The 26,581-nt window shown below is 38.5% G+C and overlaps 1 protein-coding gene across 1 annotated transcript; it reads right to left on the reverse strand.

Annotated features, from left to right (window-relative positions):
* Positions 1–7,489: 7,489 nt before the first annotated feature.
* Positions 7,490–20,793, reverse strand: LOC119896551 (polyserase-2-like). Its single transcript, XM_038710022.1, has 10 exons — positions 20,669–20,793; positions 18,229–18,249; positions 17,914–18,076; positions 15,306–15,580; positions 12,189–12,334; positions 11,856–12,105; positions 11,233–11,404; positions 9,842–10,095; positions 9,532–9,620; positions 7,490–8,145 (listed from the first exon to the last, which is right to left on the reverse strand). Exons 1-10 carry the CDS (start codon positions 20,721–20,723, stop codon positions 7,843–7,845), a joined length of 1,728 nt encoding a protein of 575 aa, XP_038565950.1. The 5' UTR covers positions 20,724–20,793; the 3' UTR covers positions 7,490–7,842.
* Between the last annotated feature and the right edge of the window lie 5,788 nt (positions 20,794–26,581).

A 26,581-nucleotide genomic window follows, 5' to 3' on the forward strand; every position in this document is an offset into this window, starting at 1 on the left:
TATATAAATGAGTCAAAATTAGCTAGCTGTGTATATATAGTTAAAGCAAGTTAACTGTAAATAAAGTGGCAGAAAAACTTGCTATAAATTAGAGAACTGTATAAAGTAGTTAAACTAGCTAACTGTATTTAAAGTAAAACTAGTTAACTGTACATAAAGTTGTTAAAAGCTAATACAACTAACTATATAAAGTAGTAAAAACTAGATAACTATATAAAGTAGTTATAACTAGTTATATAAAGTAGCTAAAACTAGCTTAAAACTAGTTAACTGCTTATAAATTAGTTAAAATTAGCTAGCTGGATAGAAAGTAGTTAAAATACGTTAACTGTAAATAAAGTAGTAAAAAAAACTAGCTAACTATCTTCATAAAGTAGAAAAAATTAGATAAAGTAGTTAAACAGCCCATTTATAGTACTTAAAACTTGTTAACTGTATGTAAAGTAGTTAAAAATAGCTAACTCTATAAAGTAGTAAAAACTAACTGACTGTGTAAAAAGATACATCAGTATTAACAATCTAATGACAGATTCAGGAGACATCTTACAGTAACCACTACTTTAACTACTGATACTGAGGTATTGAGGTACATTTAGCTGACCTTTCTTAGCATTTTGAATAAAGGACAATTGTAATAGAGTAGGCTACATTACTTGACTACTTTTAGTAACTAACCTCCTGTCACCTTACAGGAGTGACATGTATTCTGGCTCATCTATCACAAGCATCACTTAGACATCACTATTTAGACTGATCTCTCACGCCAAGGTAGTTTTTGATTTCAGTTCATTTAAATTAAAATTAAGTAAAACTCAGCAACATGATGTTTGATTTTATTTTTTTCAGATTTGCATACCAGTAGAAGGAGAACCCTTCTTAATAAGCAGAATTATTGATAGCAGTTTAAAATACTGTATTACAAGTAAAAGTGCATTCAAATACAGAAGTATTTTTACCTAAACATATTTAAGGTATCAAAAGTAAAAGTCCTCTATATGCAGAATCATATTCTTTATATTATTATACACATTATATTATTGAGCTTTTAAGGTTGTAGATGGACGAGGTGGAACTAATTTTATCTGCTTTATATCTTGTTGGGTAGGACCCTGCACACGGAAGTTGAAAGTCACATATTTTATTTCTTCCCTAGGATTCATCATGAAGTTATGAAGGAAACATACACCACAAATCGAGTTCTTGTAGGTGACACAGAGCAGCTGAATGATACTGATTCACCTTTTATCTCCATCTATCTACATTGACAGCAAGACCGAGACACTGAGGAGTCTTGCTGTCGAGACACTGAGGTGTCCTGTGGCCGAGACACTGAGGAGTCCTGTTGCCTGCTCAGGAATGAACTGGTCAAACAGCCTCAGGCTCCCTATGAACAAAGATGAACAAGTAAACAGTGTCGACACCATAAAGGCCAAACGTCAAGTTTTTTTTATTGCAGTCTGTGCATCACTTACAGAAGAAGTACTTAAATCCTTAACTTAAGTAAAAGTACCAATGCAGCAATGTACAAAGACTCCATTACATACTAAAGTCTATATTTGTACGGATCTACTTGTTAAGTACAGAAGTATTATCAGTTAAATGTACATTAATTATCAAAATTAAAAGTAACCACTCCCACTGTGACTGATGCCGTCCTTCCATTTCTTACTGATTGGTTGAGCTGTACTACAAGGTATCGTATCCATTACCTGACTCACACAGTTGCTCGTTTGACGGTCTGGTTTAACGTAATAGTTAAGGGGATTTTTTAGGGGGGTTACTATTTGTGTTTTTTCCAGGAACACATTACTTGTTAAAAACTGGATCTGCCAGCTAGAGCCTGCAACCATTCAGACACGTTCATAATGAAAGTTTGTTTCACTGGGGCTGCAAACTTTTCCATTTCATTAGGAGTGAGATTCAGTATTGGTGATGTTGACAAATTATTTGAGTAGGCCATCTGTGAACATTTCCCCGGTTGGCCAAGGCACCTTGGGGGCCAGTAACATGGCAATATATATATTTTTTTTATTTCTAACGACCACATAGGCCAATGGTTAATTTTCTATAATGACACAATGGCTGGCATAATTACAGCTCTCACTGGGCCAGCCCCTCCCCTTCCTCTCTGTACTCTCTGCGTCAGAAGACGTTAAGTTAAATAATCGTAATCGTAATCATGATGGAGGAACTAACGTTGTCAACCACAAAGCCACAGCGGTAGCATGGCTACTAACTGCCACAAAATATCAGCACAAAGCTATGTCATTTTTACATGTACAACATTTTCTAACATTATAGAATAAGTCTGGTAAATATTCTGTTTTTATTCAACAAATTCCATGAAAAGACCCAAACATGACTTGATCTTACCACGCACCAAATGTCAATCTGCTGCTCAGTAGATGTTTTAGGCCATACTTTTTTAAATGAAACTATATATTTGTGAGCTGAATAGATTTACATTCTCAGTAGGAGCCAATTGAAGCTGAGAGCCACAGACAGGAGGTCAGAAAGTATTGACAGACGGACTGTAGGTTTGGCTCTATACTGGAATATTGAATATTGGTAGAGTAACTGGTAGAGTTTTGCAGTATAAAAATCTAAAAACTGAAGCGCATCCTTGCTCTGTTTGGGACTTTGAGCTGCACTTTACTTGAGCTGCTGAAGTTAACGTGTGGATTTTTGGTGAAATTTCTACCTGATCACACGTGTTTTTGGTTGGTTTCAGTTTCATATGCAGCTCGCAGTCCCAAACTGTGTCGGTCTAAAGGGGATAGCCTTCTGGAGCAATAATGTAATGCACAACAGAGTAGGAAATAGGGCAGGTAGAATTAAAAATATTATCAATTCTCATTAAATGATGATGTTGGTCTCATAATATTTCGATCGCAATCGTTTCTGTTTTGAACATGAGCAGAAAACCTGCTGAAACACAGGAGCTATTAAAGTCCAGGAATTTATTACTGGACTTTATTTTTATTATTTTACTGAATTAAAATTAATTAATTTATCACTGAGGTCAAAAGATGCCATGTATTTAAAGAGGTTATTTCCCCAAGCAGAGACTCAAAAGAGGAGGGAAGGCTAAGCATGTGTACTGACTCAGCAGGGATTTTATTAAATTAGAAAAGTTGATCTACAGGAGAAAACATATTTAAAAGCAATAGCTACAGAATGCCTGAGAACCTTACTGCATTATATTCTATAATTTTTTTATTTTTTGAATTGTCACCTGAATATTGTGTTTCCTTTTAGATAAACCATAAATTGGTGCAGAAGATTTTCAAAATGTATGCACCAATTTAATCTACCAACCCTGGCCCTGGAATAACACCAGCCTTATGCTTTAAGGGGCCGTTTTCAGTGACCTCTAGCGGTGAGGTTTCAGGTAGCAACCATGTTTCCAAGCGCATGCTCCTGCCCGTGCTCAAACTCATGGGCGAGCACTCGGCATCGACCAAAACAGAGACATAACAAGAGACAGCCAGGCGGCTCTTTACTGCTTTCAAACGAAACCTGAGAGCAGCCAGGTGTGCCAACACAGTTTCTGTGTGGCTTCGTGCCAGAAACTCTGATAGAGCACACACCAGTCAGTCGTTGAACATAGTTAAATGCCCTTCGGCCACAGAGGAAAAGTGCAGCAAACCATGCATTTTGTGAACGTGACAGGGACAGACCAAAAGGGATGCCGTTGTACTCGTAGGCCCTGCCCTGAAAGGCAAACCCAAGGAACTGCCTGTGATCTGAACTGATGGGAATGTAAAACACCTTACCTTTATCAGTATGAAGTGCCTTAATCATATATAATACAGAGACAATAGGAAAAATCATAGCAATAACTAGAATATTTAAGAGAAAATGGCTGATTTGAGAGGACAGGGAAGACTGGCTGCTCCACAAAAGCTCATGGCAGAAGGCCACAGGACCCACTGGTGGCAAAAAAAGATCAAAGAATTATCCTATGAACGAGAGAGAAACTTACTAGAAAATCAGCATAACTTGAGGGAGACATGATCAACAAAAAAAACAACAACATAAACCCAATGATAACAGAAAGAACAGAAAAAGGTGTAAAAGAGTCAGGGTGAGAGTCTAAGAGCAGCAACCAAAGAAGATAAATACATAAGCAGGGCAAGTCACCATCATACTGCAACTCACAGTAATGAAAAAGCTATTTAGGGGATTATGAGATTGATACTCAGCCTAAATAATAATTTTAAAAAACCCTGAAAGAAACTGAGGCAGAATTAAGAAGGTTAACAGAGGACACACCCAATAGGCAGGTCAGAAGAAGGTGTTGGGGATTAGGTTTCAAATGGCATCGAGATTTAAATAAAAATGTCATAATTATTCAGCTACAGCACTATATACTGTATTAATGTTACTATTTGATGCAAAGCCTACTGATGTATATTATTACTACACTGTAAAAAGAACTAATGAAAATATATTTATTATATATATATTTGTTGATGAAGCTGGCTGTAATCTGACCAAAACTCGTCGCTGTGGTGGAACCTCATTGGCCAACGGACGACTGTCCAGGTGCCCCGACAATGTGGAGGAAACATCTCCTGTGTGCAGCTATCTCTGAAGAAGGTGTGGCAGGACGTAGGCCATTACTTGGCTCCTACAACACAGCAAATCTCATTTAGTTTCTGAATGAAATCAAGCCGTTTTGTGAAGGTGAAGTGGTCATCTTCCCACACGCTTTGTGGGACAACGTCTCTTTTCACCGTGCAGAGGTGGTTCAAGCATGGTTTCCGCCCAACCCCCGATTCATGGTCCTCTACCTGCCCCCATATTCTCATGCCTCAATCCTATTGATGAAGTTTTTTTCAGCATGGAGGTGGAAGGTCTATGATTACCAAACCCATTACACCCCATTGTCCCTCAGGTCACGGATGAGGTGTAGACCAATGTCAAGCATGGATTCGACATGCCAAAAGGTTTTTCTTTAGGTGCACGAACAATGACAAGATTCATTGTAATGTAGACAAGAATGTATGGCCAAATGCTCAAGACAGGCTTGATTCAAATTAATGTAATGTGTGCTAAATATTATTATTTGTTTTATTTACTGTAACTGTGTACATTTCATCATAGAGAGTAGACATTTTGTAATATTATATTCGAAAAATAAAAATAAATTTGTCCCATACGATTATAGAGAATGTCTTCATTGATCACAACTTGATCTTGACTCGACTTACATATAGGATAGATATTATGGAACTGATAGATTCTGCAAATGTTGGGTAATGTAAGTTTATTGCCTAATGTGAAAACTGTAATCTGTGTTTTACAGTACTGTAGCATTCTGCTTTCAGCACTTCTAAGGTGATTTGAAACATTTGTCTTGTATTGTTTTTATGTTTTGTGCTAGTTTTATGCCTTGGATATTTTATAATGTTTTATGCTTATTGTTTGTTTTGATGTTTTGATGTATGGATTGCCGAAAGTCTCCTGTCTGCACAAAAATTTTACCCTCGGGTACTAATAAAGACACCTTGACCTTGACCTTGACCTTGAATTGTTATAGGATTCCTTGGTAAAAGATATCAGTATGTTTTGTTTTGGTGATTACACCACATGTTCTCATGACAATTCATGAGAAACCTCTATTTTGAATCAATGGTTTTGTGGTGAGAGATGTTTACAATCCAAATGAATGCAAAATGGCAAGTTTTGAATGAGACTGGCTGTTTTACAATTGTGATTAGTTTTGTAGTAACAGTAGTGAAATTTTCCCACATACTTGGTTGAGATACTGAACTTTGTATCCCCCCAGATGCTAAATGGTTTAGTCCGCCCTGCCCTAAGATTCATTTCTGAATGGGCTAATCAAGCAGAGTGACTGCTGAAGCTGGAGCATCAACATGCCCATAACGGAAATCAAGGTACCAAAAATGAAAAGAAAAAAAGAAAAGTGAAGGAAAACAACTGCTACTTAATTTATTTCAAAAGAAAAGTGGGCACAACTAGCAGTTAAAGAATGGTTTAAAGTAGTCATATTATGCTCATTTTCAGGTTCAAAATCTTATTTAGGGGTTGTGCCAGAACAGGTTTATGTGGTTTCATTTTCAAAAAACACGACTCATGTGTCATACTGCACATTGCTGCAGCTCCTCTTTTCACCCTGTGTTGAAGGCTTCGTTTTAGCTATGGAGTGATACATCTTGCCTCTACAAGATCTTTGTTGGGAGTTGCACATGCGCAGTTCCTAGTTAAGGACTACTAGCCAAATCAGAAGCAGAGAAGGGCGGGTCGTGACAAGCCGGTAAACACGGCTTCGTTCAGTTGCACTTACCAGCTTGGCAACATGGACTGGAGCGAGAGTTTCAGAGTGGTGAGTTATTAATCTGTAACAAAAGCATCTTTCATCCATAAAGTTTTAACTGAGCTCTGTCTCTACATCACAGGAACAACTTTATGTCCATCGACTGCCTGGAGGGTTGCTAGTGTTTGGAAGGGAGAGGAGAGGCAGCAGGCGAGCGTCTTGTCACTCTGTGCTGAAGCTCAGTGTGTTTTTCCACCAGTGTTTTTGAGGGCGTGTCGGACTAGTCGCTCAGCAAGCATTATGATGCGCATTTTACTGTGTCGTCACAGGGATAAAAGGGAAGCTGCTGGACTACAAACGAGCTGTTTTCAGGCAGTTCAGAGCAGAGTTTTCTGTGGGAGACGGGAACTCCCTTTGGGCTGGACTTTTTCACTTTGCAAACCTAGTACATGCACTAAAAAGGTTTATAACTCTTTTTACTTTTGGGGTGAAAAGCCAAAAAGCAGTTACCTCTTTAAGCTAATATCAGCAGTTTAGATTGAAAGTCAGTGAGGACTCTAGCTTGAGCCATATTTGCATTGTAAACTAGAACATAAATTGTTATCAGCATTATAAAGTTTTAATTATTTTGCTTTTAGGCTAACATGCCTTTGAACCACAAACTTATACTGAGGGCTTGGACACAATTATTGATTAAATGTGCTGGCTCTATGTCTGTATGTAAAGGGTAGCATTTATTTGAAAGATGATTTTTCTTCTTCTTGTTTCTGCAAATGAAACCCAACTCCAGTGAAGGTTTTTTAAGTTGTCTGTTATTGCCAGAGGGGTGACTTTGGGGACGTCAATGTCTGTTTTGAAGCAGCGTGGGGTTACGCCCCCTTGTTAGAGAGAAGAGGCCACAGGTGCGGGAGTGTGAAGACCGCTCTCGAGAACTGCAACACTACTACTGATTTAATTAATTTAAGTGGTCGGGGGGCAGAAGCCATCACTGTGGAGTTTTGGGTAGGTAACTGCTGAAACGGAAGCCTACCATTTCAGCGGTAACCTACCCAAAAGTCCATAGAGTATGTAAATGAAAAATCATAATTTCTACATGCATACTTTTTTTTTTTTTTACTATGACATAATGAGTGCACTTTAGGGAGCCCATTTAACATCATCCATTCATAAAAATAATCTTCATTTTGGAAAAAAATATTTAGTAGATTAGATTTCACATATTTTATTATTTCACATATTGTATTTTATTATTTCACATATTGTATTAAATGAAAAAAAATTAAACAGGTACATATGTCCTTTTGGTCTATACAGCTTCAAAACCATGAACTGCTGGAAAACTGCTGGAAACATGTACATACATTTGGTCAGTGCTGCTTAAACAATCAATTTTTATTCATTTTACACCCTTCATTTTAGACGGAAAGCAGTTGGCATCAAGAAGTTCTTCTTTGATCTCTAGCCGTCAGAGGCAGAATCAAGTCATAGATTAATTAATGCAGCTTTATGCCTCCACTGATAAATTCAAGCTTGTTTACATTCATCTGTGCTTGTTGCATCTATGAGAAGACGTGGAGACACACAGAGAAGATGAGGAGATGGAAGAAGAAGATGGGTGAGTGAGCAGGAGCGCCCCCGCTGGTAGTAGGTGTAGTGGTAGCAGCTGTGCTGCTGCTGGTGGAGGCTGGAGATAAGAACGTCCCCAATATCTGAGCCAGGAAGGTCTGAAAGCGGCTGAGTTTGGTGAAGACCATCACTGGATCTGCTCGTGTTTGACTGGTGCTGTTGTTTTGAACTGACAACACTGCTGCCTGGAACCAAGAGCCGCCCAGCTTACACATCATTGGACCGCCAGCATCACCCTGAACAAACAAGAAAAACAGATATGTTCAAGTCCAAATTTATGTAAAATACTGTTATTAGTTTCACCAAGCGTGCTTTACAGACAATACTTCCTTATGGCTGATATCAATAAATTGATGAAATAAAATAAATATATAGCTACAGCCAAAAGCTGATTAGCTTAGCTTAGCATAAAGCATGGAAACAGGGAAAGTTGGCTTCTGTCCAAAGTAATTAAAATCCACTTATAAAGCTCAGGTTACGCTTCAGTTTTTTTATGGATTAAACAAAAAGGATATCACATAGTACTAGTAGTAGTAGTAATAATAATAAAAAATATATATATTAGTGTTTCCTCTATGGTGTTGTGGAGTTGTAGCAGCGGAGCTGGAGTGACCTTCGTTTCGCCCTGCAAAAACATATGCAAATGATAAAGAATTTGTCTGGGGAGGAATTACAATAGAGATCTGGAAAATGTCATCCAGTTAGTTTTGATGCTCCACAATGATTTTACATTCATGGCACATCACCCAACCTGTTTTGGGCTTCACCACTTAAATCTCATAATGGCAGGGAATTATTATTGATAGGATCATTCTGTTTTAATGTAATTAATTTACTCTTTTGACATTTATCTGTGGAAATGAAAAATAGGCAAATTATAAGAACAAGCATATTTATTAACATCGTTCTGTATATTTACCAAGCAGGATCAGGATGTACAGTCTGTGTACAAGTCAGAGCTGTACATTTTAGTTTATCATCTCAAACTGGTTTCTTGAACATGACAATGAGTTCACTGGACTCCAGCGGTCTCCACAGTCACCAGATCTCAATACAACAGAGCACCTTTGGGATGTGGCGGAACGGGAGATTCGCATCATGGATGTGCAGCCGACAAATCTGCAGCAACTTTGTGACGCTATCATGTCAATATGGACCAAAGTCTCTGAGGAAGGTTTCCACCACCTTGTTGAAAGTATGCCATGAAGAATTACAGCAGTTCTGAAGGCAAAAGGGGTCCAACTAGGTACTAGCAAGATGTACCTAATAGAGTGTTTATACTGTATATCTGAACATGGACGAGACGTCCTTCTGATCTCAAATAAAATCAATACGATCTAGTAGTAGCAGTAGTATCTAGAAGTGTTAGAGCAGCAGGAGCTTGTTTTGAGATTTGAGTTTATTCAACAGTTATTTACAAGGTCAAGAATAAACTCAAGTTTCTTCTTCTTTTTTTCTTTTCCCAAATCCTATTTAGGATGTTTTATTTCATCTGTTCTATATAATTAGGATAATATTTATGTTTTAAAAAAACAAGTCTCTAATGTTCAAGGATATAAAAACACCTTGATAAAACAAAGAGAAACATGAAAGTATAATAATCTCCTGCTCTCATTACTCACCTGCGCTAGAGTGAAAGAGCTCGTACAAATGCTGTCACTTGTTGACGCGTTTCCACAGTTTACCACCGAGGTCTGGACCTCCTGCAGAACTAAAAATAAGAAAATGATAAAATAATTTATAGTAATTAGTATATAGTAAGTGAAACATGTGAATCAGGCCCAGATGGCAGAAACCTAAACTAAATGGGCAAATACACATTTACCAATTTGTTAGTGCTAAAACCAATAAGCAACAGTCTAAATGTTTAATCTAAAGAGGTGAAATGGTGCAGAGTTAGCATTACTGCGTCAAACTGTGTTATGGACTCACCCCCTCCTTGCCCGGCGCTCCAGCCAGCAGCCCAGCACGTCGAGCCCACAGTGAAGGTTTGTCCGTTGTCCAGGCAGATGGGCTGGATGTGGTTGGACAGGGTGGGTCTGGTTGCCAGACGCAGCACTGCTACATTAGACCCAGTGAAGTTGCTCAGAGTGATATTTGTCACTTTCAGTGTCACCTCAAAGGGGTTGGATCCATTCTGATTCAAACGACCCAAAACGACAGTCCATTCAGACGCTATGGGTGAACTGTGGGAGATAAAATGAACTGAATAAGGACTGAGGAGAAATCAAAACTTTAAAATCTCTGGTTGAACCTTTACAGATTCAGCTTCTTGGACTGTTTCTCATTAACAATAAATCTGATGGTCAGACTCAAACCAACAACATCCATCTCTCAGTAAGTTCTCACCTCCTGTCTGTGGCTCTCAGCTAAAATGTAATCAGACACTCCTAACTTTTAATAATGTAAACATTAAGATATAATTGTGTCTTAGAGTAAAGAGTAAATTTAACTGTCTAAAAGAATGAACACTTTTAAGTTAAAGGCCTAATGTAAACACATGTCATGTAAATTTTGATAAAACAGTTTTGGAAAAATCCGTGAATAAGAGCATACAAATGAAAAAGTGTGTTCAAAACAATGCCCAAGTGACGCCAACAGATGCTGCAAAATAGCACTGATGAAAAGTTTCTACTGATCCAGTGCAACATCTCAGCATCTACTAGATGTTGTCAGAAGAACTGACATTCATTGTCCACTCACGGGTCACATTTCACCTGAATTATGACAAGTGTTCACAACTTTCTGTTCTTTTCATTACGGTTTCTGGCGCTGCCCCACAACTCACTCCCTCCCCTCTCTCTCCCCACTGTGTCCGCTCGGACAAATAGCATGCACACAACTCAGAAGAAAGCTCGCATCTTTGTGAGATGATAGCGAGGTAGAGGAGGAAGAGAGCAACATGTGTAATAATGGCTTTTGTGGAGCTTTTTCATTCACCACGACTCCATCTACAGCAGAACAGCTGCTCTAGAGTGACGTCAAAGTCGCATCAATTCCGACCTGAGAATCCAGACTGAGGTCGCATTTAAAAAGATCCGATCTGTATCGGATTTGGCCCACACACGAGGCCAAAATTGGACCAGAAAAAGATCAGATTCCATGTGACTTGGCCTGTTCACCCTGTCATAAAAAGATCAGATCTGGGTCACATATGGGCAAAAAAATTGGATTTGGGTCTCTTTAGCCTGCAGTCTGAACCTGGTCTTGTTCCTATTGAGTGTTTAAAAAACATTTCCTTCTGTTCTTAAATGGCTCAAACATTAGACAGACTTCATGCCATCCAGGACATCAGGTTCCACTCCAGACTCCAGGTTTCTCACCTTGAGAAGCAGTTGGCGTCGCTCAACACAAAGTCTAAAGCCACCAGAGTCCCGCCGCACACATGACTTCCATTGTTTCGTAGGCTCGCCATCGATGGCCAAACACCAGCTGTCGCCACAGAGCTTCCTCCCAAAATACGTGAATTCAGTGGGGCTTGGCCACAGACCACAGCTGGAGAGAAGAACAAAAGGTAGATAGTCAAAAAAAAAATTTTAAGTAAAGCCTTTTAATCTCACACCAGATACTGACGACCCACCATCACAACATCACATAGTTTAGTCAAACTTTGTTCAAACCACAGAGCTTTATTCTAAATTATAGTGGATATCTCAATGTTTCCAAACACACCAAAGAAGTCACACTAAATATTTGGGGACATTTGGACAAAATTATACACAAAACATCTAGGATATTTAAGCTTGATGGAATGATGCAGCCATAAAACAATATGTGGTCTATAATTTGAATATTTCCCTCAGTGTCATCTGCTTCAATGAAGAGCTGGAACAAGCTGATATAGAATATGTATGAAACTGTTATACTGTGTGGAAGAAAACTTTCCAACAAGAAATGTAGGGTTAGTAATCAGTGTTTACAAAGTCTGGGCTTGGCAGGCACTTACGTGGGGCTGTGGTTGTTGGTGGCGGAACAGGACAGGTGAAGCTGAGGTCACTGTCAGTCCCATTGGACATGAAGGTGAGGAAGCCTGGCTGGTTGCTGGTGATCTGGCTGTTGATCCAGGACTGATACTGGGAAACTCTGGCGAACAATGCTGGGAAATTAGGCCCAGTACAGTCATTTCCCAGAGTCACAATTCCCTCCTGGATCCAGCGACCGCCCTGCTTGCTCACCAATGGACCTCCTAAATCCCCCTTTAAAGAGAGAGAAAAATTTAGGAGAAGGAATCTTTGCAAAAGGTAAAATCTGACGCAAACGAAGGCATAAAAATTATCACCTGACAGGAGACCTGCCCTCCAGCATTTAACCCGGCGCAAATCATGTTGCTTGTGAGTAAGCCCCTTCCAAAGCTACAATTACACTGTCTGTTCCCCAGAATCAACAGCTCCAACTCTGTTAGGTTTCCTGGGGAATTTGAGGACACTAAAGAGACACAAATTCAATTTAGTAAACAACACAAGTGGCAGCCCACCCACATAATTCCAATTTTGTGACAGGATTGTCATAGCATACCTCCTTACATCTTATAATACCTTTAAATGGGAGGTGAATTGGTGAGGGAGTACAAAAATGCAGAATTAAGATGTGTCAAACATAAGTGAGGCATATGACTCATGACTATACATCAAATTACAACACCAACGTGTTCATTAGGTTTGCGTAAGACACAACTATGGGTTTCATCAACTACAATGATGGGACAAACTACAGGAATGAGGTGGAAAAACTGGCCACATGATGCAGCGACAACAATCTCTTCTTAAATGTGGAAAGCACAAAAGATATTTGTAATTGACTTCAGGAGAACACACACACACAACATCCCCGCTGAGCATCAATGGTTCTACTGTGGAGAGCGTTAGCAGTGTCAAATGTTTGGGTGTGCACATTACAGAGGACTTCTCCTGGACAATGAACGCTGCATCAGTGGCGAAGAAAGCCCAACAGCGCCTCTACTTCACACTCACCCCTCTCACAGTTTCATCAGTCTCTTGCCAAGGACGGAGTTATAGGGCCTTTTCGAAAACTAGACCCTCGTCACTTCCACTCCATTACAGAATGAACTCTGGTTGGAGCGAAATCGAGCTCTCTAACCCGCGTGGGGTTTAAATACAGCGGCCGACTTTCGAACAAACTACCCTCTCCCCAGCCTAAATAGGATCTGACGTTCCTTACTTCCGTAATACGTATGAAACAGTTGTATGAAGATTCAGGACTGATGTTGAGGAAAACTTTGTTTTTTGCAATAACGAAACTGAAATCATTTCTTTTGTGTTTGTTTATGAACCAAATTATTGAGGTTAGATTTAGAATATTTCTTTAAGATTAGAGGAGATGAAGAAATAGTATATTATTTCATGAAAAGATTGATATTCATTGTAAAATAAAAGTCTATATTTGAACCCATTTATCTTATATGAAAAAAAATTACATTCACAAATGAATCAAACATTATATTGAATTATTATATATTCTGAAGAATTTAAAAGTTAAAATTTATAAAGACTTAATTATTTTTCTTTAATGCCCTTGTTGCTTGTTACGTGGTCCCCCTGTGTATCTAGTTGTGCCATGTTCTATTATTCTGTCGTTTACTGTAGGCTATTTTGTTTTGGCTGAAGATTTTTTTATGAGATGAATAGCCTATGATTCAATAAAAACGTTTGTATTGTCTTATCAGACAAGAGTGTTTTTTTATTAAACACAATATAACCTTTGGACGTTGTTAAAATGTGAATAGGAATGTTGTTAGGAAGTAGTTTTGGAAAGTTAATCGGCGAAGTCACACGGAACTCACATTTGAAAGAAAGGTCTCCCATCGTGCAGCAAAGGGTGTTACACACCTTCAACAAGCTGACATCGGTGCTCAGTCAGCATTGGAGGGTTTAACAACCCACTACCACTCCACCCTCATTGGTTTCGGATTGTACTCAATGTGGAGGACCCTCCGCATGAACGCGCCAACGGAGTGGAAGTAGGTAGAGAGAGGGAGGAGCAAGCAGTTTTGGAAAGGCCCACTGACGGACAGTCTGTAGCAAACAATAAATATTTTCTTATTTTCTTTGGTATTTGTGTCACTAAGCCTACATGTGCAATGATGATTGCTGGGTAAAATGTGTATATGTTGCCCGATCTTAAGTTTCTATTTGTTCCTGTGACAAGACTCCCGCTAGTTGAAACGCAAAGCTAGCAGTCATGCTACCCAAACATAAAATTGGTTGCAAGAGGAGACAAAAGAACAGGAGGAGGGAGTTGCAAAGCTTGTTGTGGATTTTGTTTAAAAGCCATGGCTCGTCGGCTACCATTCAATTAGGTGAATAATAAGTGCTTTTTCAAGGGATTTGGTGGATCTTACAGGCCGCCGTGGAGCACACATGTGCTACTGGGTGTTAAACTGTGTGTGCTGTATACTGGAAAGGTCTGATGGGACTGGTACTTCCTCAGCACTGTACTTAGGCCTACCTGTACTTTGACATGGATTGGTTGATGCCGTGGTTAGAAACTCAAGTGGTGCTGCTGTCGGTGGAAAGTCTAAATTAGTGTATGGCGACTACTTGGAAATTGTTGCGGAGAAATTGGCGCAGGAGTAGGTATCTGGGATGAAAATGGTGGCTGAACTTGAGCAGAAATCTCTTACCCCTGCTCCTCACAAAGTCTTTTTGTGACAAATTTGAGCAAATACACTTCCACTCAAAATATCTGACCTATCATCATCAAATAGCAAAAAAGAAGGAAGAAACTAAATTTGTTGACTGCACTGGATGATTGATCAGTAAAAAAGGAAGTTCTCTGATTGGGCCCACCCATGGCTACGAGGTTACATATACCTGGTCCCTTTTCTTTCCTATTGTCAGTTCAACCTGTTTGTGATCTGCCTGTTTGCAATCCTCTTTTTCATCGACCTTTTTGCTTGCTGGATTTTTGCTTCACTATTTACTGGACATTTCCGCCGATCAGCCATAACATTATGACCACTGACAGGTGAAGTGAAGTGAACGCCGACAATCTCGTTATCTTGTTAAGTGTTTTTCCTATAGAAAAAACTACAGTCACAAGTATAAAACGAGAAAGGAGTCTGTTTAAACAAGTCACTTAACAAAACTTCAGACACACAAACAGAGGAAAAGAGAGGCTGATCAAACCAACTACACCTGAAGCAGCTGCAGCCGGAGGCTCTGTGAGTTCAGCTGATCACTTCTGTGCCACAAAAGCGTTTAATTTATGTGATGGAAGCAGTGATCAATCTTTGACATTGAAAATGTTGGTGTCTAAAATAACCATGTACAGTATATTAGGCTGTAAAGTGCATGGAATAATGGAAGTATACTTTTCTTTTTATGTTTTAACCCAAATATTGACCTTGTATTTTTGTTTTTGTTTTGAATAGACCCACCATTAGTTGCAGTGTCGCCCCAGCCGCTAAGCCAGGAGTCGGTTCCGTTGTAGAAGGTGCTGCCTTGCGCTGCCAGGCAGACGGGCTGGATGTAGTTCGTGAAATTTACCGGTGAGGAGAGCTTCACGAGACAGATGTCATTGTCAAAACTTCCAGAGATATGGTTGGGATTAACAATGATCTGTGTAACTGTCTGAGACACTTGGCTGGAGCCTGATCCCTGTTGATTCTGGAGACCCAGAACCACAGTCAGATTGTCTGGGCCTACACCTTCGCTGTAATGAGAAGAGAAACAAAACGATGCAAAGACATCAAAAGCAGAACTGTAGTCAAGAGAGCTTGAGCAAGTCCATTTTAAGACCATATCTAGTCTTGTATGTATGGAGCTTCCTAGCAACAGGAAGATATCTTTCCCACAAGTTAGTCATTTGTATCAATTTGTATTCAGTGAGCTTTACTTCCTGTTTTAGTTTGTAGTTAAGTCTGCTTGTAGTGTTGTCATGTTTTACTTCCTGTGCTTGTCTGATTATCTCAGTGTTTTCACCTGTGTGTGTAATTCTCTACCTGTTTTATCTCCGTGTCTGCTTTTGAGTCCAAGATCTTGTTACCAGCGTTCAGCCCACGCACTGAAACTAACAGTATCCTCAGTAAATTAAAAATCATTCCCTGTGTGCTGATGAGCTGCGGTAAGTGAATTGACTCATTTCCGGTGTTTGTGTGTTAGTAATGCAGTTTTGCTGCTCTAAACTCAACCCAGTTAAATGTGTTAGAGTCAAAATCTCAAAAATCGGTGCTAAACTCAGACAACTTAATGTGCTTGGTCCCAAACACCTCCGAGATGCATTATCTAATGGCATTGCTCTGGCCTCCAGCACCACTGTAGGGAATCTCTTAGTTATCTTTGATCAGGACATGTCCTTTTAACTTCCACTTTAAACAAATTGAACAAGGACCACCTTTTTCACCCATGTAGTTCTGCAAAAATAAGGCACATCCTGTCTCAAAATGATGCGGGAAAAAAGATAGTTACGTGCTGTAACTCCAGTTTTTATGAGTATAGGGGCAGCCCTCTAAGGCTGTCACTATAGGCTGTGTCCTGCACTTTCAGCACTGAAGACCGCTTTGTCTACGGCCACAACCATGATCTTACCTTGTGTATCAATGGGAGTGAGACCTGACCATTGGCTCCCAAAACACTTTTTTTCTTCAGCCATTCTGGGCACTAGTGAGGCCCACAGCTTAGAGGGCTGCGCCTATGCTACAGAAAATAACATCATTCTATTTTGTACAGGCTTCGCCCTCTCTCTCCTTCACCCCAACCGGTCGAGGCAGATGGCCGCCCACCCTGAGCCATGGTTCTGCTCGAGGTTTCTGCCTCTTAAAAGGAAGTTTTTCCTTGCCTCTGTCGCCTAGTGCTGCTCTTGGTGGGTATTGTTGGGCTTCTGTAAATAACAGAGTACGGTCTAGACCTGCTCTTTTATGAAAAGCGCTGTGAGATAACTGTTGTTGTGACTTGGCGCTATATAAATAAAATTGAATTGAATAGGCTGTCACTAGTGGGTTAGTCAGTGCCACGCTGGGTCCATATGGTACCACCAAGCACAGAACCAGCTGCCCAGAGAACTAATAAAGCGGTCCCCGCACAGCATTTCACAACGCGTAATGGCACACCACAAATGCCCAATTTCATCCAAGGTAGTTTTTTACAGCAAAACAATATATTTTCCCCAGCCAAAATATGAGGTCTAACCCTGTGTCTCAGTCCCAAACTGTTTTTACAGTTGAGATTAATACTAGTTGGATTACAAATGGAAACCAGAACTCTTCCGATACCCAAAACCTGTATCTTGCCTACAGATTCTGCATTCATATGAGGATATCTGTTTGTAGAGATTAAGTTTAAGGAACAAATTAAGTGATTTAAAAGTACAGTAAGTAAAAGAGCATGTGTTTTTTTCCTGAAACATTAGTTTCTGTTACCTCTTGAGTGTCAAAGTAGTTTTTGTTTTTTTTACCTGATATAAATATCTGTCTCTTTAGCAGCTAAATGGTCCACTACTTTCACCAACTCGTCTCTGTGTTCGTCTGCTGTTTGCTGCTGAGCAGGTAGCATTCAGTGGCTTTTTACAGCTTTTTCTCTGAAAATTACGCTATAAGAGCGCTGAGAGTGAATCAGAACAGTAAAATTGTGGCTGGATAGATAAACAATGAGCTGAAATTCAATATAAATATCCATAAAGCTGAGGGGAGCTGCAGATCAGCTTATACTTTTCAGAGACACCATTCACTTTATCACAGTGGTTTCACACAGTTTTACATTTGTTCTTATGAAAATAAAAATTATAGCTGTTTTAACCAGAATATGTCTGTTCCCCCGTCACACCAGTGGGGCTCTTGTTCCCAACCTTTTTGGCTGGTGACCCCTCAAAATGGAGCATTGTCTGCTTCCGACCCATCCTCACAGGTCAGAACAGATTTTGATTATCATATCAAGACCCATCTTATTTATCCTGCAACCCCCGGGTTGGGATCCACTTCTTCAGATAGTGTTTTTATGCCACTATGTGGCATTTTGTTTTTTTGGCGCGGCTTGACCCTCACTGTTTACCTTGAGCAGCACTGAGCGGAAGTCAGCACCCATTGATTGTTAATGAGGGATCCTCCACATAAGTGGACCTCAGAGAATCGCAGATCGACCAGCCAGGGCCAGCTGCCTGCAGAGGCCTCCTGTCCTCCAACAATCTTGGTGTTGAGCGGAGGCCGACCACACACTGAGGAGAGAGACCGTAAAGACACAGAGTGAACAATACGGGGTTAATAGTCACAATAATAAAACTATAAACCTCCCAAAAACATGTTTAAAACGTCTTAAATGACGGACAGACAGGAAGTAAAAAAAGTGAACATAGAAACTTTGACTTACCATCTAGTTGTGAGTGAGACTCTGAAAATAGAAAACAAATATTTGAAACAACAATTTTGTATTAACTGATCTCTCATGCTATATTGACATTGGATATTTAATTAAGTTGTGATTATCTCTAACATTTATAACTAAATCATTGTTCATTCAAACACAAATAGTTTTTAAATTTTTTAACCCTGTTCTCTCTCAGCTGGCAGACTGGAAAATTATTTTCCAAGTTACAGAAAAGGATTTTGCAGTTGGTTTCATTATTCTCAGAAACAATTATGACCAAGACAAGCTCCAATACTCAAATGTTAGTGTGTGCTGACTTCCTTTACTACAGTCCTATGACCACTAGAGGTCGCAGCCTAACAATAAATGTAAATATGGGTTTCAATAATGAACAATCAGGCTTTTTAAGTATGTAAGTGACCGCATTAGGTTCAAATGGACTTCAGTAAGTGAACGCATGTTTACAGCACAACCACAACTTTATATAGAGGTAAACTGGGATTTTAATTTATTTTAACCTTAGTCTGCTTTATGTTTTGTGGATGTATTGTTTTTATGCAGTTATTTATTATGAAATAAGGTTTTTATGTTGTTTTTATCGAAGGTTATATTGTGGATATTTTTTTTCCTATGTTTGCTTGATCAGGACCACATGTATGTTTATATTTTCCATGTTTTTAAGGATGAATAAATTGAACCATGTCTCTGCCTCATCACCACTGCAGAGGTCCCCTAAACCTGCTGATCTCTCTGTTCTGATAGAGGGCAGAAATGTTTGTAAAACTTTCTTTCTTGAGTAAGCGTGCAACACTTCATTACTCAAAATATTAGTAAATACTATAAAATCATATAAAAATAAAGATTTTTTTTGTGTATATTGACTCTGTTTTAACTTTTTGTTAAATCATTCTGGAGATTTGCAAACTTTAATCTAAAATAAATCCTCATTTTCCACAAATTGCGGCACATTCAGTAACAAAAGGTTCCATGTTAACCTGAAACCCATCTGCTGTAAACAGTTCTTCAGCTGTAGGAATATTGATCAATATTCATTGTATTTATTAATCTATTCATGTTATTTTTAATATGGTTGTATGAAAATAAAGTGTTTTGAAGAAAAAGTCAACATGTAAACCAGTAAATATGGCCAAAAGATGGACACCGCCTAGGTTTATCTTTATAAATTGTATCCTTATTTTTGTATTTTAGTTTAATTTCATCACAATGTACAGTTACAATTGTAGTCCAGGTTTAGTAGAAGATATTCAGTTGCATTATAATCTGCAAGATGATGGTTATGATGGTGATATGGGCTTTGAAATATTGATTTTGTACTAGGATTAAAATGTCATGTTTTCCTTTATTGCATCTCTATTTACATTGTAATGGCAACATAAATAAGTTCATTAACACTGGATTAATATTCCTTACTTGGCTTCTGATAAAAGGAGAATTATGCATCTAGGCCTAATGGTTTAAGAGTTAATCCTGATTCATTTCGGGTGTGTTATTCTAGACGTTTTTCCTGGAAATAGGGGTAAACAGGTTGGAGGAGGAGACTGGTAACCACAAGCCAGATCTTTCTCTGGGTAAATGAAAAAACGTTGCTGCTCATGTCGACATCAACAACTTAAAGCCTGCCTCCTCTATTTAAAGCAGCACGTACATGTGCATGCCATACATTTCATGCATCTTGTATCAGCAAAGTGAGGTGAGCGAGTGGGCGAGTTTCTGCAGCGGTTAACAAAAAAGTGTGTAGGTAAATTATACAACTATACCCATTATAGTGACTTATCTCATTCACATGTCACCTTCATGTTAATCTTATTTTTTTCACAATTCATTGACTCTGTTTCCTGGATCGACTGAATGGTTTTTGTCACATTAAGTTAGTTTCTGCAAACCACATATTCATTCAAATAAACTAATTAATGCCAAACCTCTTTGGAATTAGTTGAAGGAGGTATAAAAAGGGGGAGATTGTTAATCATTTAAATTAACTTATAATCATACTTACTAGCACATCTCAGCTCTGGATCAACTTAAAACTATTTCATATTTGTTTAAGCAGGTTCTGCAAGTGGAAGATTTTGAGTATGTTTCATGCTCGCTTTAAATCAGGCTCTGCTACGTTTATCTGATGACCATAGTTACTGCTCACTTTGCAGGACAAGAGTTATCTTACTTTATTTCTTCTTCTCTCCTAATTATAAATTGTATTCATGCACATTTGACTCAGTGTGACAGGATCCACCGAGCACTTTGCTTTTTGTATATTTTATTGCTACAGTTTTGTAAAGTTTAATTTGAATGCAGGATCTGATACAATTTTACTCTAAAAACTACTCTTAATTATCTAAAAGATTCTACTTCCTCCTCAGACAGCAGTCATCAGATCTCAAACATGATTGATTCAGGTGTGCGCAGTGAGGAGGGTTCTTACCTTGTGTCAGGAGAGTCAGCAGAGTCGCCGCACAGATCACTTTGTACAAAGCCATAACTGAAAGTACATACCATTAGATCTGCAACGGCATAAATAACCTTCTTCACCCCTCCCTCTGTCTCTTTCCCTTTCTGTCTACCTCCAACACACCTGTCCAGTTATACACCCAACCCCTCAACTATCACCTGTGCACAGCATGGGACATACAACATCTCACTGTTTTACAGCTAACACTACACTTCCACTTTCTACACTTTGTCCTACAATACTTGAGTACTTGAGTATTTCCATTTCGTGCTACTATATTGAATATCAGATTTACTAACTTTTAGAGGGAAATGTTGAACCTTTTACATTTATTCAACACCTGTAGTAACTAGTAACTTTGTTAGATTAAGATTTTACACTAAAAACAAACATTAAAATATACTTTTTGCGGTGAATCAACTTTTTTGTTTTGTGAACCCTTACTGAAATCTGAATTTAGTCTCTTTGTCACCATTCAGTCTCTGAATTGTTATCAGTTCCACCAGACATTTCCCCTCTAAAGTTCTCACATGGTTTCATTTCAATAACTGTGAGGCCCAAAGAGGACAATTTATTTTTTAAAGTCATAAATTGGAGAAAATTCAGATTTGATTATCATAACTTAGATTTTTTATCTTTCCTCTCCCATTAATCATCTCCCGACCCCCCAGATTCAACTGTATATTTGCAGATATAACTGTATATAAAGTTGTTAAAATTTGCTAATTAAACTAGCTAACTGAATATAAAGTACTTAAAACAAGTTAAAGCAGTAAAAAAAAAAAAAACAGCTGATTGAACATAAAGTAGTTAAAACTTGCTGACTGTCCATGAAGTTACCACGCTTTTCTTTTGTAAAATTAGGTGTTTAATGCTCAAGAATTTCTGGGAGAGTGCCCCAAACCCCACTCCAAATAAGTGTCCCCTTCCCTTCTTTGTTAAACGATAAGCTTCACTCCCAGATACCAAGTCAGGTTTGGTCTACCAATTTAGGCTATGATGTCTGGAGGTTGGCTAGTGTGCTGATCACACTGATCTGATCATGATAACTGGCATCACCATTGTGATAACTGGCATCACCATCGTGATAACTGGCATAGCTTTTCATCCAAGCCAATCAAAGTTGAGTGTCCACATTCCCAATTTTAAGATTGGGAATGTGGCCACTCAACTTTTTAAGCAAAATTTCTGAGGATTAAAGAGTGATGACCCCGGCCCCTGTGATGGGAACTGCCACAGAATACCTACTAGTAAAATGCACTAAATTCCATTATTAATGTATTAAGATGTAAGCAGAATTAAAATGTTGTAGATGGATGAGGTGGAGCTAATTTCAACTTCTTTATATCCTGCTGGGAAGAACCCTGCACATGTTTCCAATAATGATACAGCTTTTTCCAGATTCATCATGAAGTAAGAAGTATGATGGAAATATTATAAGTACTTAGATGATGCTTAGTATTATCAGTTAAATGTACTTAAGTTATCAAAACTAGTAGCCACGCCCACTGTGACTGATTACCTGACTCACAGAGTTGCTTGCTTGATGGGCTGGTTTTACGTTTTACGGTAAGGAGATTTTTTTTTTAAACCGTTACTATTTTCTTTTTGAATCTGGAACACATTACAGCACTTCTTACAAACTCTGTACTTTAAAGACTGTAAACAAATGCTCACAAAAGTGGTGGAGCGTCACAGCGTCAGTAGGGCATAAAACAGAAACCTGTTCACAAACCTGTTTTTACTGAGGCACGTTGGCTGCATGTGTTTTTGTATAGAAAACAACATCTTAAAGGCTTCTTTGGGGAGAGCCTGTAACCATTAAAACATTAAAAGCACAATTATTTGAACAGAATTAATAACACAGTAAACAGAATAACAATAAGTAAAATGTAATTTATAAAGTTAAAAGTCTCTCACATTAGAAAATAGCTGAAGCCAAAGGAACCAAAGATTTGATGGATCAAAATGTAAAACATTAATGCAAATTTTAAAAAAACAGAATGTCTTAAATATCATTTTTACATGTACAACATTTTCTAACATACGACTGGTGATAATCTGTTTTTATTTTAGTCAAATTCCATTAAACAGTATTCCCCAATAAAACAAAACTAACCTACCACACACAAAATGTGGATTAATCCACAGCTGAAAACCCCAACAAATGCACAATCCCCTCCTGTAATGTTTGATAAACCACAGTGAGCAGCTGTTTTAGGAAATTACTGAATTTTATTTAAAAATGAAACTATATATTTGTGAGCTGTTTTTACAGATTTATGTCTTCAGCAGGAGCCACCTGGAGCTGATGGCCACAGACAGGAAGTCAGACAAACAAACACCAGCCCTGATCTTTAAGAAAACCACGTCTTAGTTTGATCACACTGGTTTAAAGTGAAAATGAAACAACTGTGAAACAAAGCTGCAGTCAGTTTCTTCAAAAATAAAAAGATATACAAAAAGCCTTATATTCACAATTACACAACACAACAGGCGGTGTTGAAATGTTTTTTTAGTTTTATGTTGAGTTTTAGTGTTCGGTGACAATTTAAAAAATGTTGATATGAAAACTGAAAGCTGCAGTCAATTTCAATATTTCTTAAAAATAAAAGATATCAAACAAAAAGCCTCTAAATCATTCTGTGACAAATTTAAACACTGGAACTGGGATTGTGTGATGTGACAATATAATCTGTGAGGCGATCTGTCAAAGTTCAGAGATTTAACTGTGTTATCTAAGCAATCGTGTAGCTAAACACACACACACAACTTTCTCGTTCATGTACTCATAAACAGCTCTGAAGAACGCTCCCTTTGAAATAACTGTTTCATTACATTAGAAAAAGAACAATGTTTCGACCCCAAACTGGCTCTTCATTAAGTACAGAGATATTAACAATTTTGTACTTTGTGTAATGTATATAATATTATTATAATAGTAGTTTACAGGGAGCGTCTTAATGTAATGTGGTATTTAATGCTTTAATATCTCCTTGGGAATTAGACCATTGAGGGCAATGTTGCAAGTCAATGAGCAGAACTGTTTTATGGTCACATTGAATCCCTTGAGTTTCTAGAAATACCTTGATTTGTCAGGTTTTTAAATTCCTAGATTGGCCAATAAATTAGTTCATCCATTAACTCAATTAATCTTCCAGAAAATGTATCAGCATATACATTGTAGATATCATGATACACATACCGTGATAGAGGGCTTCATCCATATCACCAGCGCCTACTGAATAATTTGGTATGAAAGAGTCAAATTTAAAGATAGTGAACAATGGCAGAAAAAACCTGCCAGCAGCAACTTTAATACAGCCTTCAACTTGCGAAAGCGGGATAGTAGTAGTTTACTGTTCAGTACTTTTTAACTTTACAGAGGGAGGCCGTCTGATGGCAGTAACAGAATAACTTTATACTAAAAATACTAAAATGCAATCAAAAGTTAATGTAGGCTACTCATTATGCACAGTCACAACAGTAGATTATATTATTGGGTTATTATTAGTGATGTATTAAGTTGTAAGCAGCTTTTTAATGTTGAGGTGGAACTGCAGTATATCCTGTTGGGTAGGATCCTGCACACGGATGTTTCAAATAATGAGCTTTTGTATCTTCAAGAGGCTTCATCATGAAGGTATGAAGGAAATGTTCACCCCGGATCTGTTTTTGTAGGTGATGCAGAGCTGCTGACTGAAATGGATTCACCTTTTATCTCCAACCATTTACACTGACAACTGGACCGAGACACTGAGGAGTCCTCCCTGCTCAGGAATGAACTGATCAGACAGCCATCAAATGAACTTGAATTGGAAAAAGATGAACCAGGGAATGATGTCAGCACCATAAAGGCCAAATGTCAGAGTTTTTATGTCAGTCCCCATGTGCATCCATCACTTTCGGAAGGAATACTAGATCCTTTACTTTAGTAAAAGTACCAATACTATAATAAAGAAATTCTCCATTAGAAGTTAAAATCCTCTATTCATAATCCTACTGCACTTCTAAATAAAAGTACATTAGTATTATCAGTTAAATGTACTTTGATTACCAAAACTAAAATTAACCACACCCACTGTGACTGATAACTCAATCAATGCTAAATAAGCAGGTGTAAAAAGTATTTTTCTCTGTGACTTCAAATTTACTGGTACACATGTGACTTTTTTCTACTACTACAAATTCCTCTGTCAGAGGTGCTCATTACACTTCATGCCCCATTTCATCACAATACATCCAATTGTTGCTGAAATGCTTCAGTGTGGACCAAAGTGGTGCCATAAAGTCCCAGCGTCAGACAAAAAAGGGCAAAAATACAGCCATGATTTCACAAACCTTAATTTAGTGTGGCACATTGGCTGCATGTGTTTTATTTAGAGAACAACATCTTTAAGTTAAATATATCTTGGACCAGAGCCTGTAACAATTAAAACATTAAAACCACAATAGTTTGAACAGAACACCACAAGAAGAGAGACAATTAAATAACAACATGGAAATCGTCATTTAAAAAGTATAAAGATACTTACTCAAACTGACAGATTAAATGTGAAAACATTTCAGAATTGAATACACATTTCAAAAGCAGTAAAATAAGTAAAATAACAGCACAAAGCTTATTTAATCACTTTTAACACTTTCTAACAATACAGAATAAGTCAGGTGATATTCTGTTTTTATTTTAATCAAATTCCATTAAACAAAACTAACCTACCACGCACAAAATGTGGATTAAATGTGCTGACTGTGATGCCCTGTGGGGTTATGAGTGGGTGTGGTGTCTCTCTCTCTGTCTAATTATGTTAATTTGAAGTAACCATAAATATTGATTTGGCTTACTTTCGTTAAATAAACATATGTTAACCGGTTACCTTGGTGTGTCTCCCTTTTGAGCCAGGTCATAACAAATGGGGGCTCGTCTAAAAATTAGTGCAGTAAAACTTTTTTGGTGCATCAGGGTGCCTGGTGTCACTGCACTGCTGATTAGTCATTAGTCGTTTGTTGTTTTCATAGTTGTGGCGATGTGGTTAGTGTCAGCTGTTTTCAGACAAGCTGTCTCGGGGGCACATCCGTGTGATTTTGTTGGGTGCCTACGTGCAGGTTGCTCCACAGATCTGCTGGTTTTGCGTGCATAAAACCCACCACAAGCTGCATGAAGACTAGGGGTGAGAAGTAGTTTGTGTTAGGCAGTCAGGGGGAAATGTTCCTGTTTGGGGCGGTGTGTATCTGCAGTTAACGTTACTGTCTGATTGGTAAGCAGTAGGTATGGCTTCTTTGACTTTGTTTTTTTGGTGCGCCTACAGCAGCGTTTATGAATGGTTGTAAGAAGGAGCAGTTAGCCAAGATAGCAGATCAATACTATCATCTTTCTTTGAGCAGGGGGTCTTGCAGAAAAGTGACTCGGCAGCAGAGGAGCCTATGTCTGTGCAGAAACGGTTAAAATGTCGGGTTTGTCATTTGAACAGCGGGAGATTTTTGTTATGCAATTGGAAATTGAAAAACTTCGTCAGCAGGATAGAGAGAAGGAAAGGCAGCTTGAGGTTGAGAAGCTTCTGGAATTAGAAAAAATTTGGAATAATACAGAGTGGGCCTGGGAAATTTCAGCATTCGTTACACCTTTTGGCCTGTATGAGTATACAGTGATGAGCTTTGGCCTACATAATGCGCCTGCAACATTCCAGCACCTGATGAATCAGGTGGTAGCAGGTTTGGAGGGTTGCGTCTATCTTGATGACGTGGTTGTGTTTAGTGATGCATGGCCTGCTCACATTCAATACATTGAGCCTCCGTTCAGTCGCTTGGCTGGGGTACATCTGACGGTGAACTTGGCTAAGTGTGTTTGCAAAGGCAACGGTGACGTACCTTGGTCGAGTTGTTGGA

The sequence above is a fragment of the Micropterus salmoides genome, unplaced genomic scaffold (assembly GCF_014851395.1).
Source record: "Micropterus salmoides isolate LMB-PRFRI ecotype aquatic unplaced genomic scaffold, ASM1485139v1 Ms_hic_scaffold_10, whole genome shotgun sequence".
NCBI classification, from domain to species: domain Eukaryota; kingdom Metazoa; phylum Chordata; class Actinopteri; order Centrarchiformes; family Centrarchidae; genus Micropterus; species Micropterus salmoides.

What these genes read in the sequence shown, in the direction of transcription:
- LOC119896551 (XM_038710022.1), bottom strand. Translation starts at nt 20,723, where the DNA reads ATGGCTTTGTACAAAGTGATCTGTGCGGCGACTCTGCTGACTCTCCTG. An exon ending in GTCTCACTCACAACTAGATG is followed by an intron (nt 18,077 to 18,228) that starts GTAAGTCAAAGT and finishes CTCTCTCCTCAG; the next exon opens with TGTGTGGTCGGCCTCCGCTC. An exon ending in GGGCGACACTGCAACTAATG is followed by an intron (nt 12,335 to 15,305) that starts GTGGGTCTATTC and finishes GTGTCTCTTTAG; the next exon opens with TGTCCTCAAATTCCCCAGGA.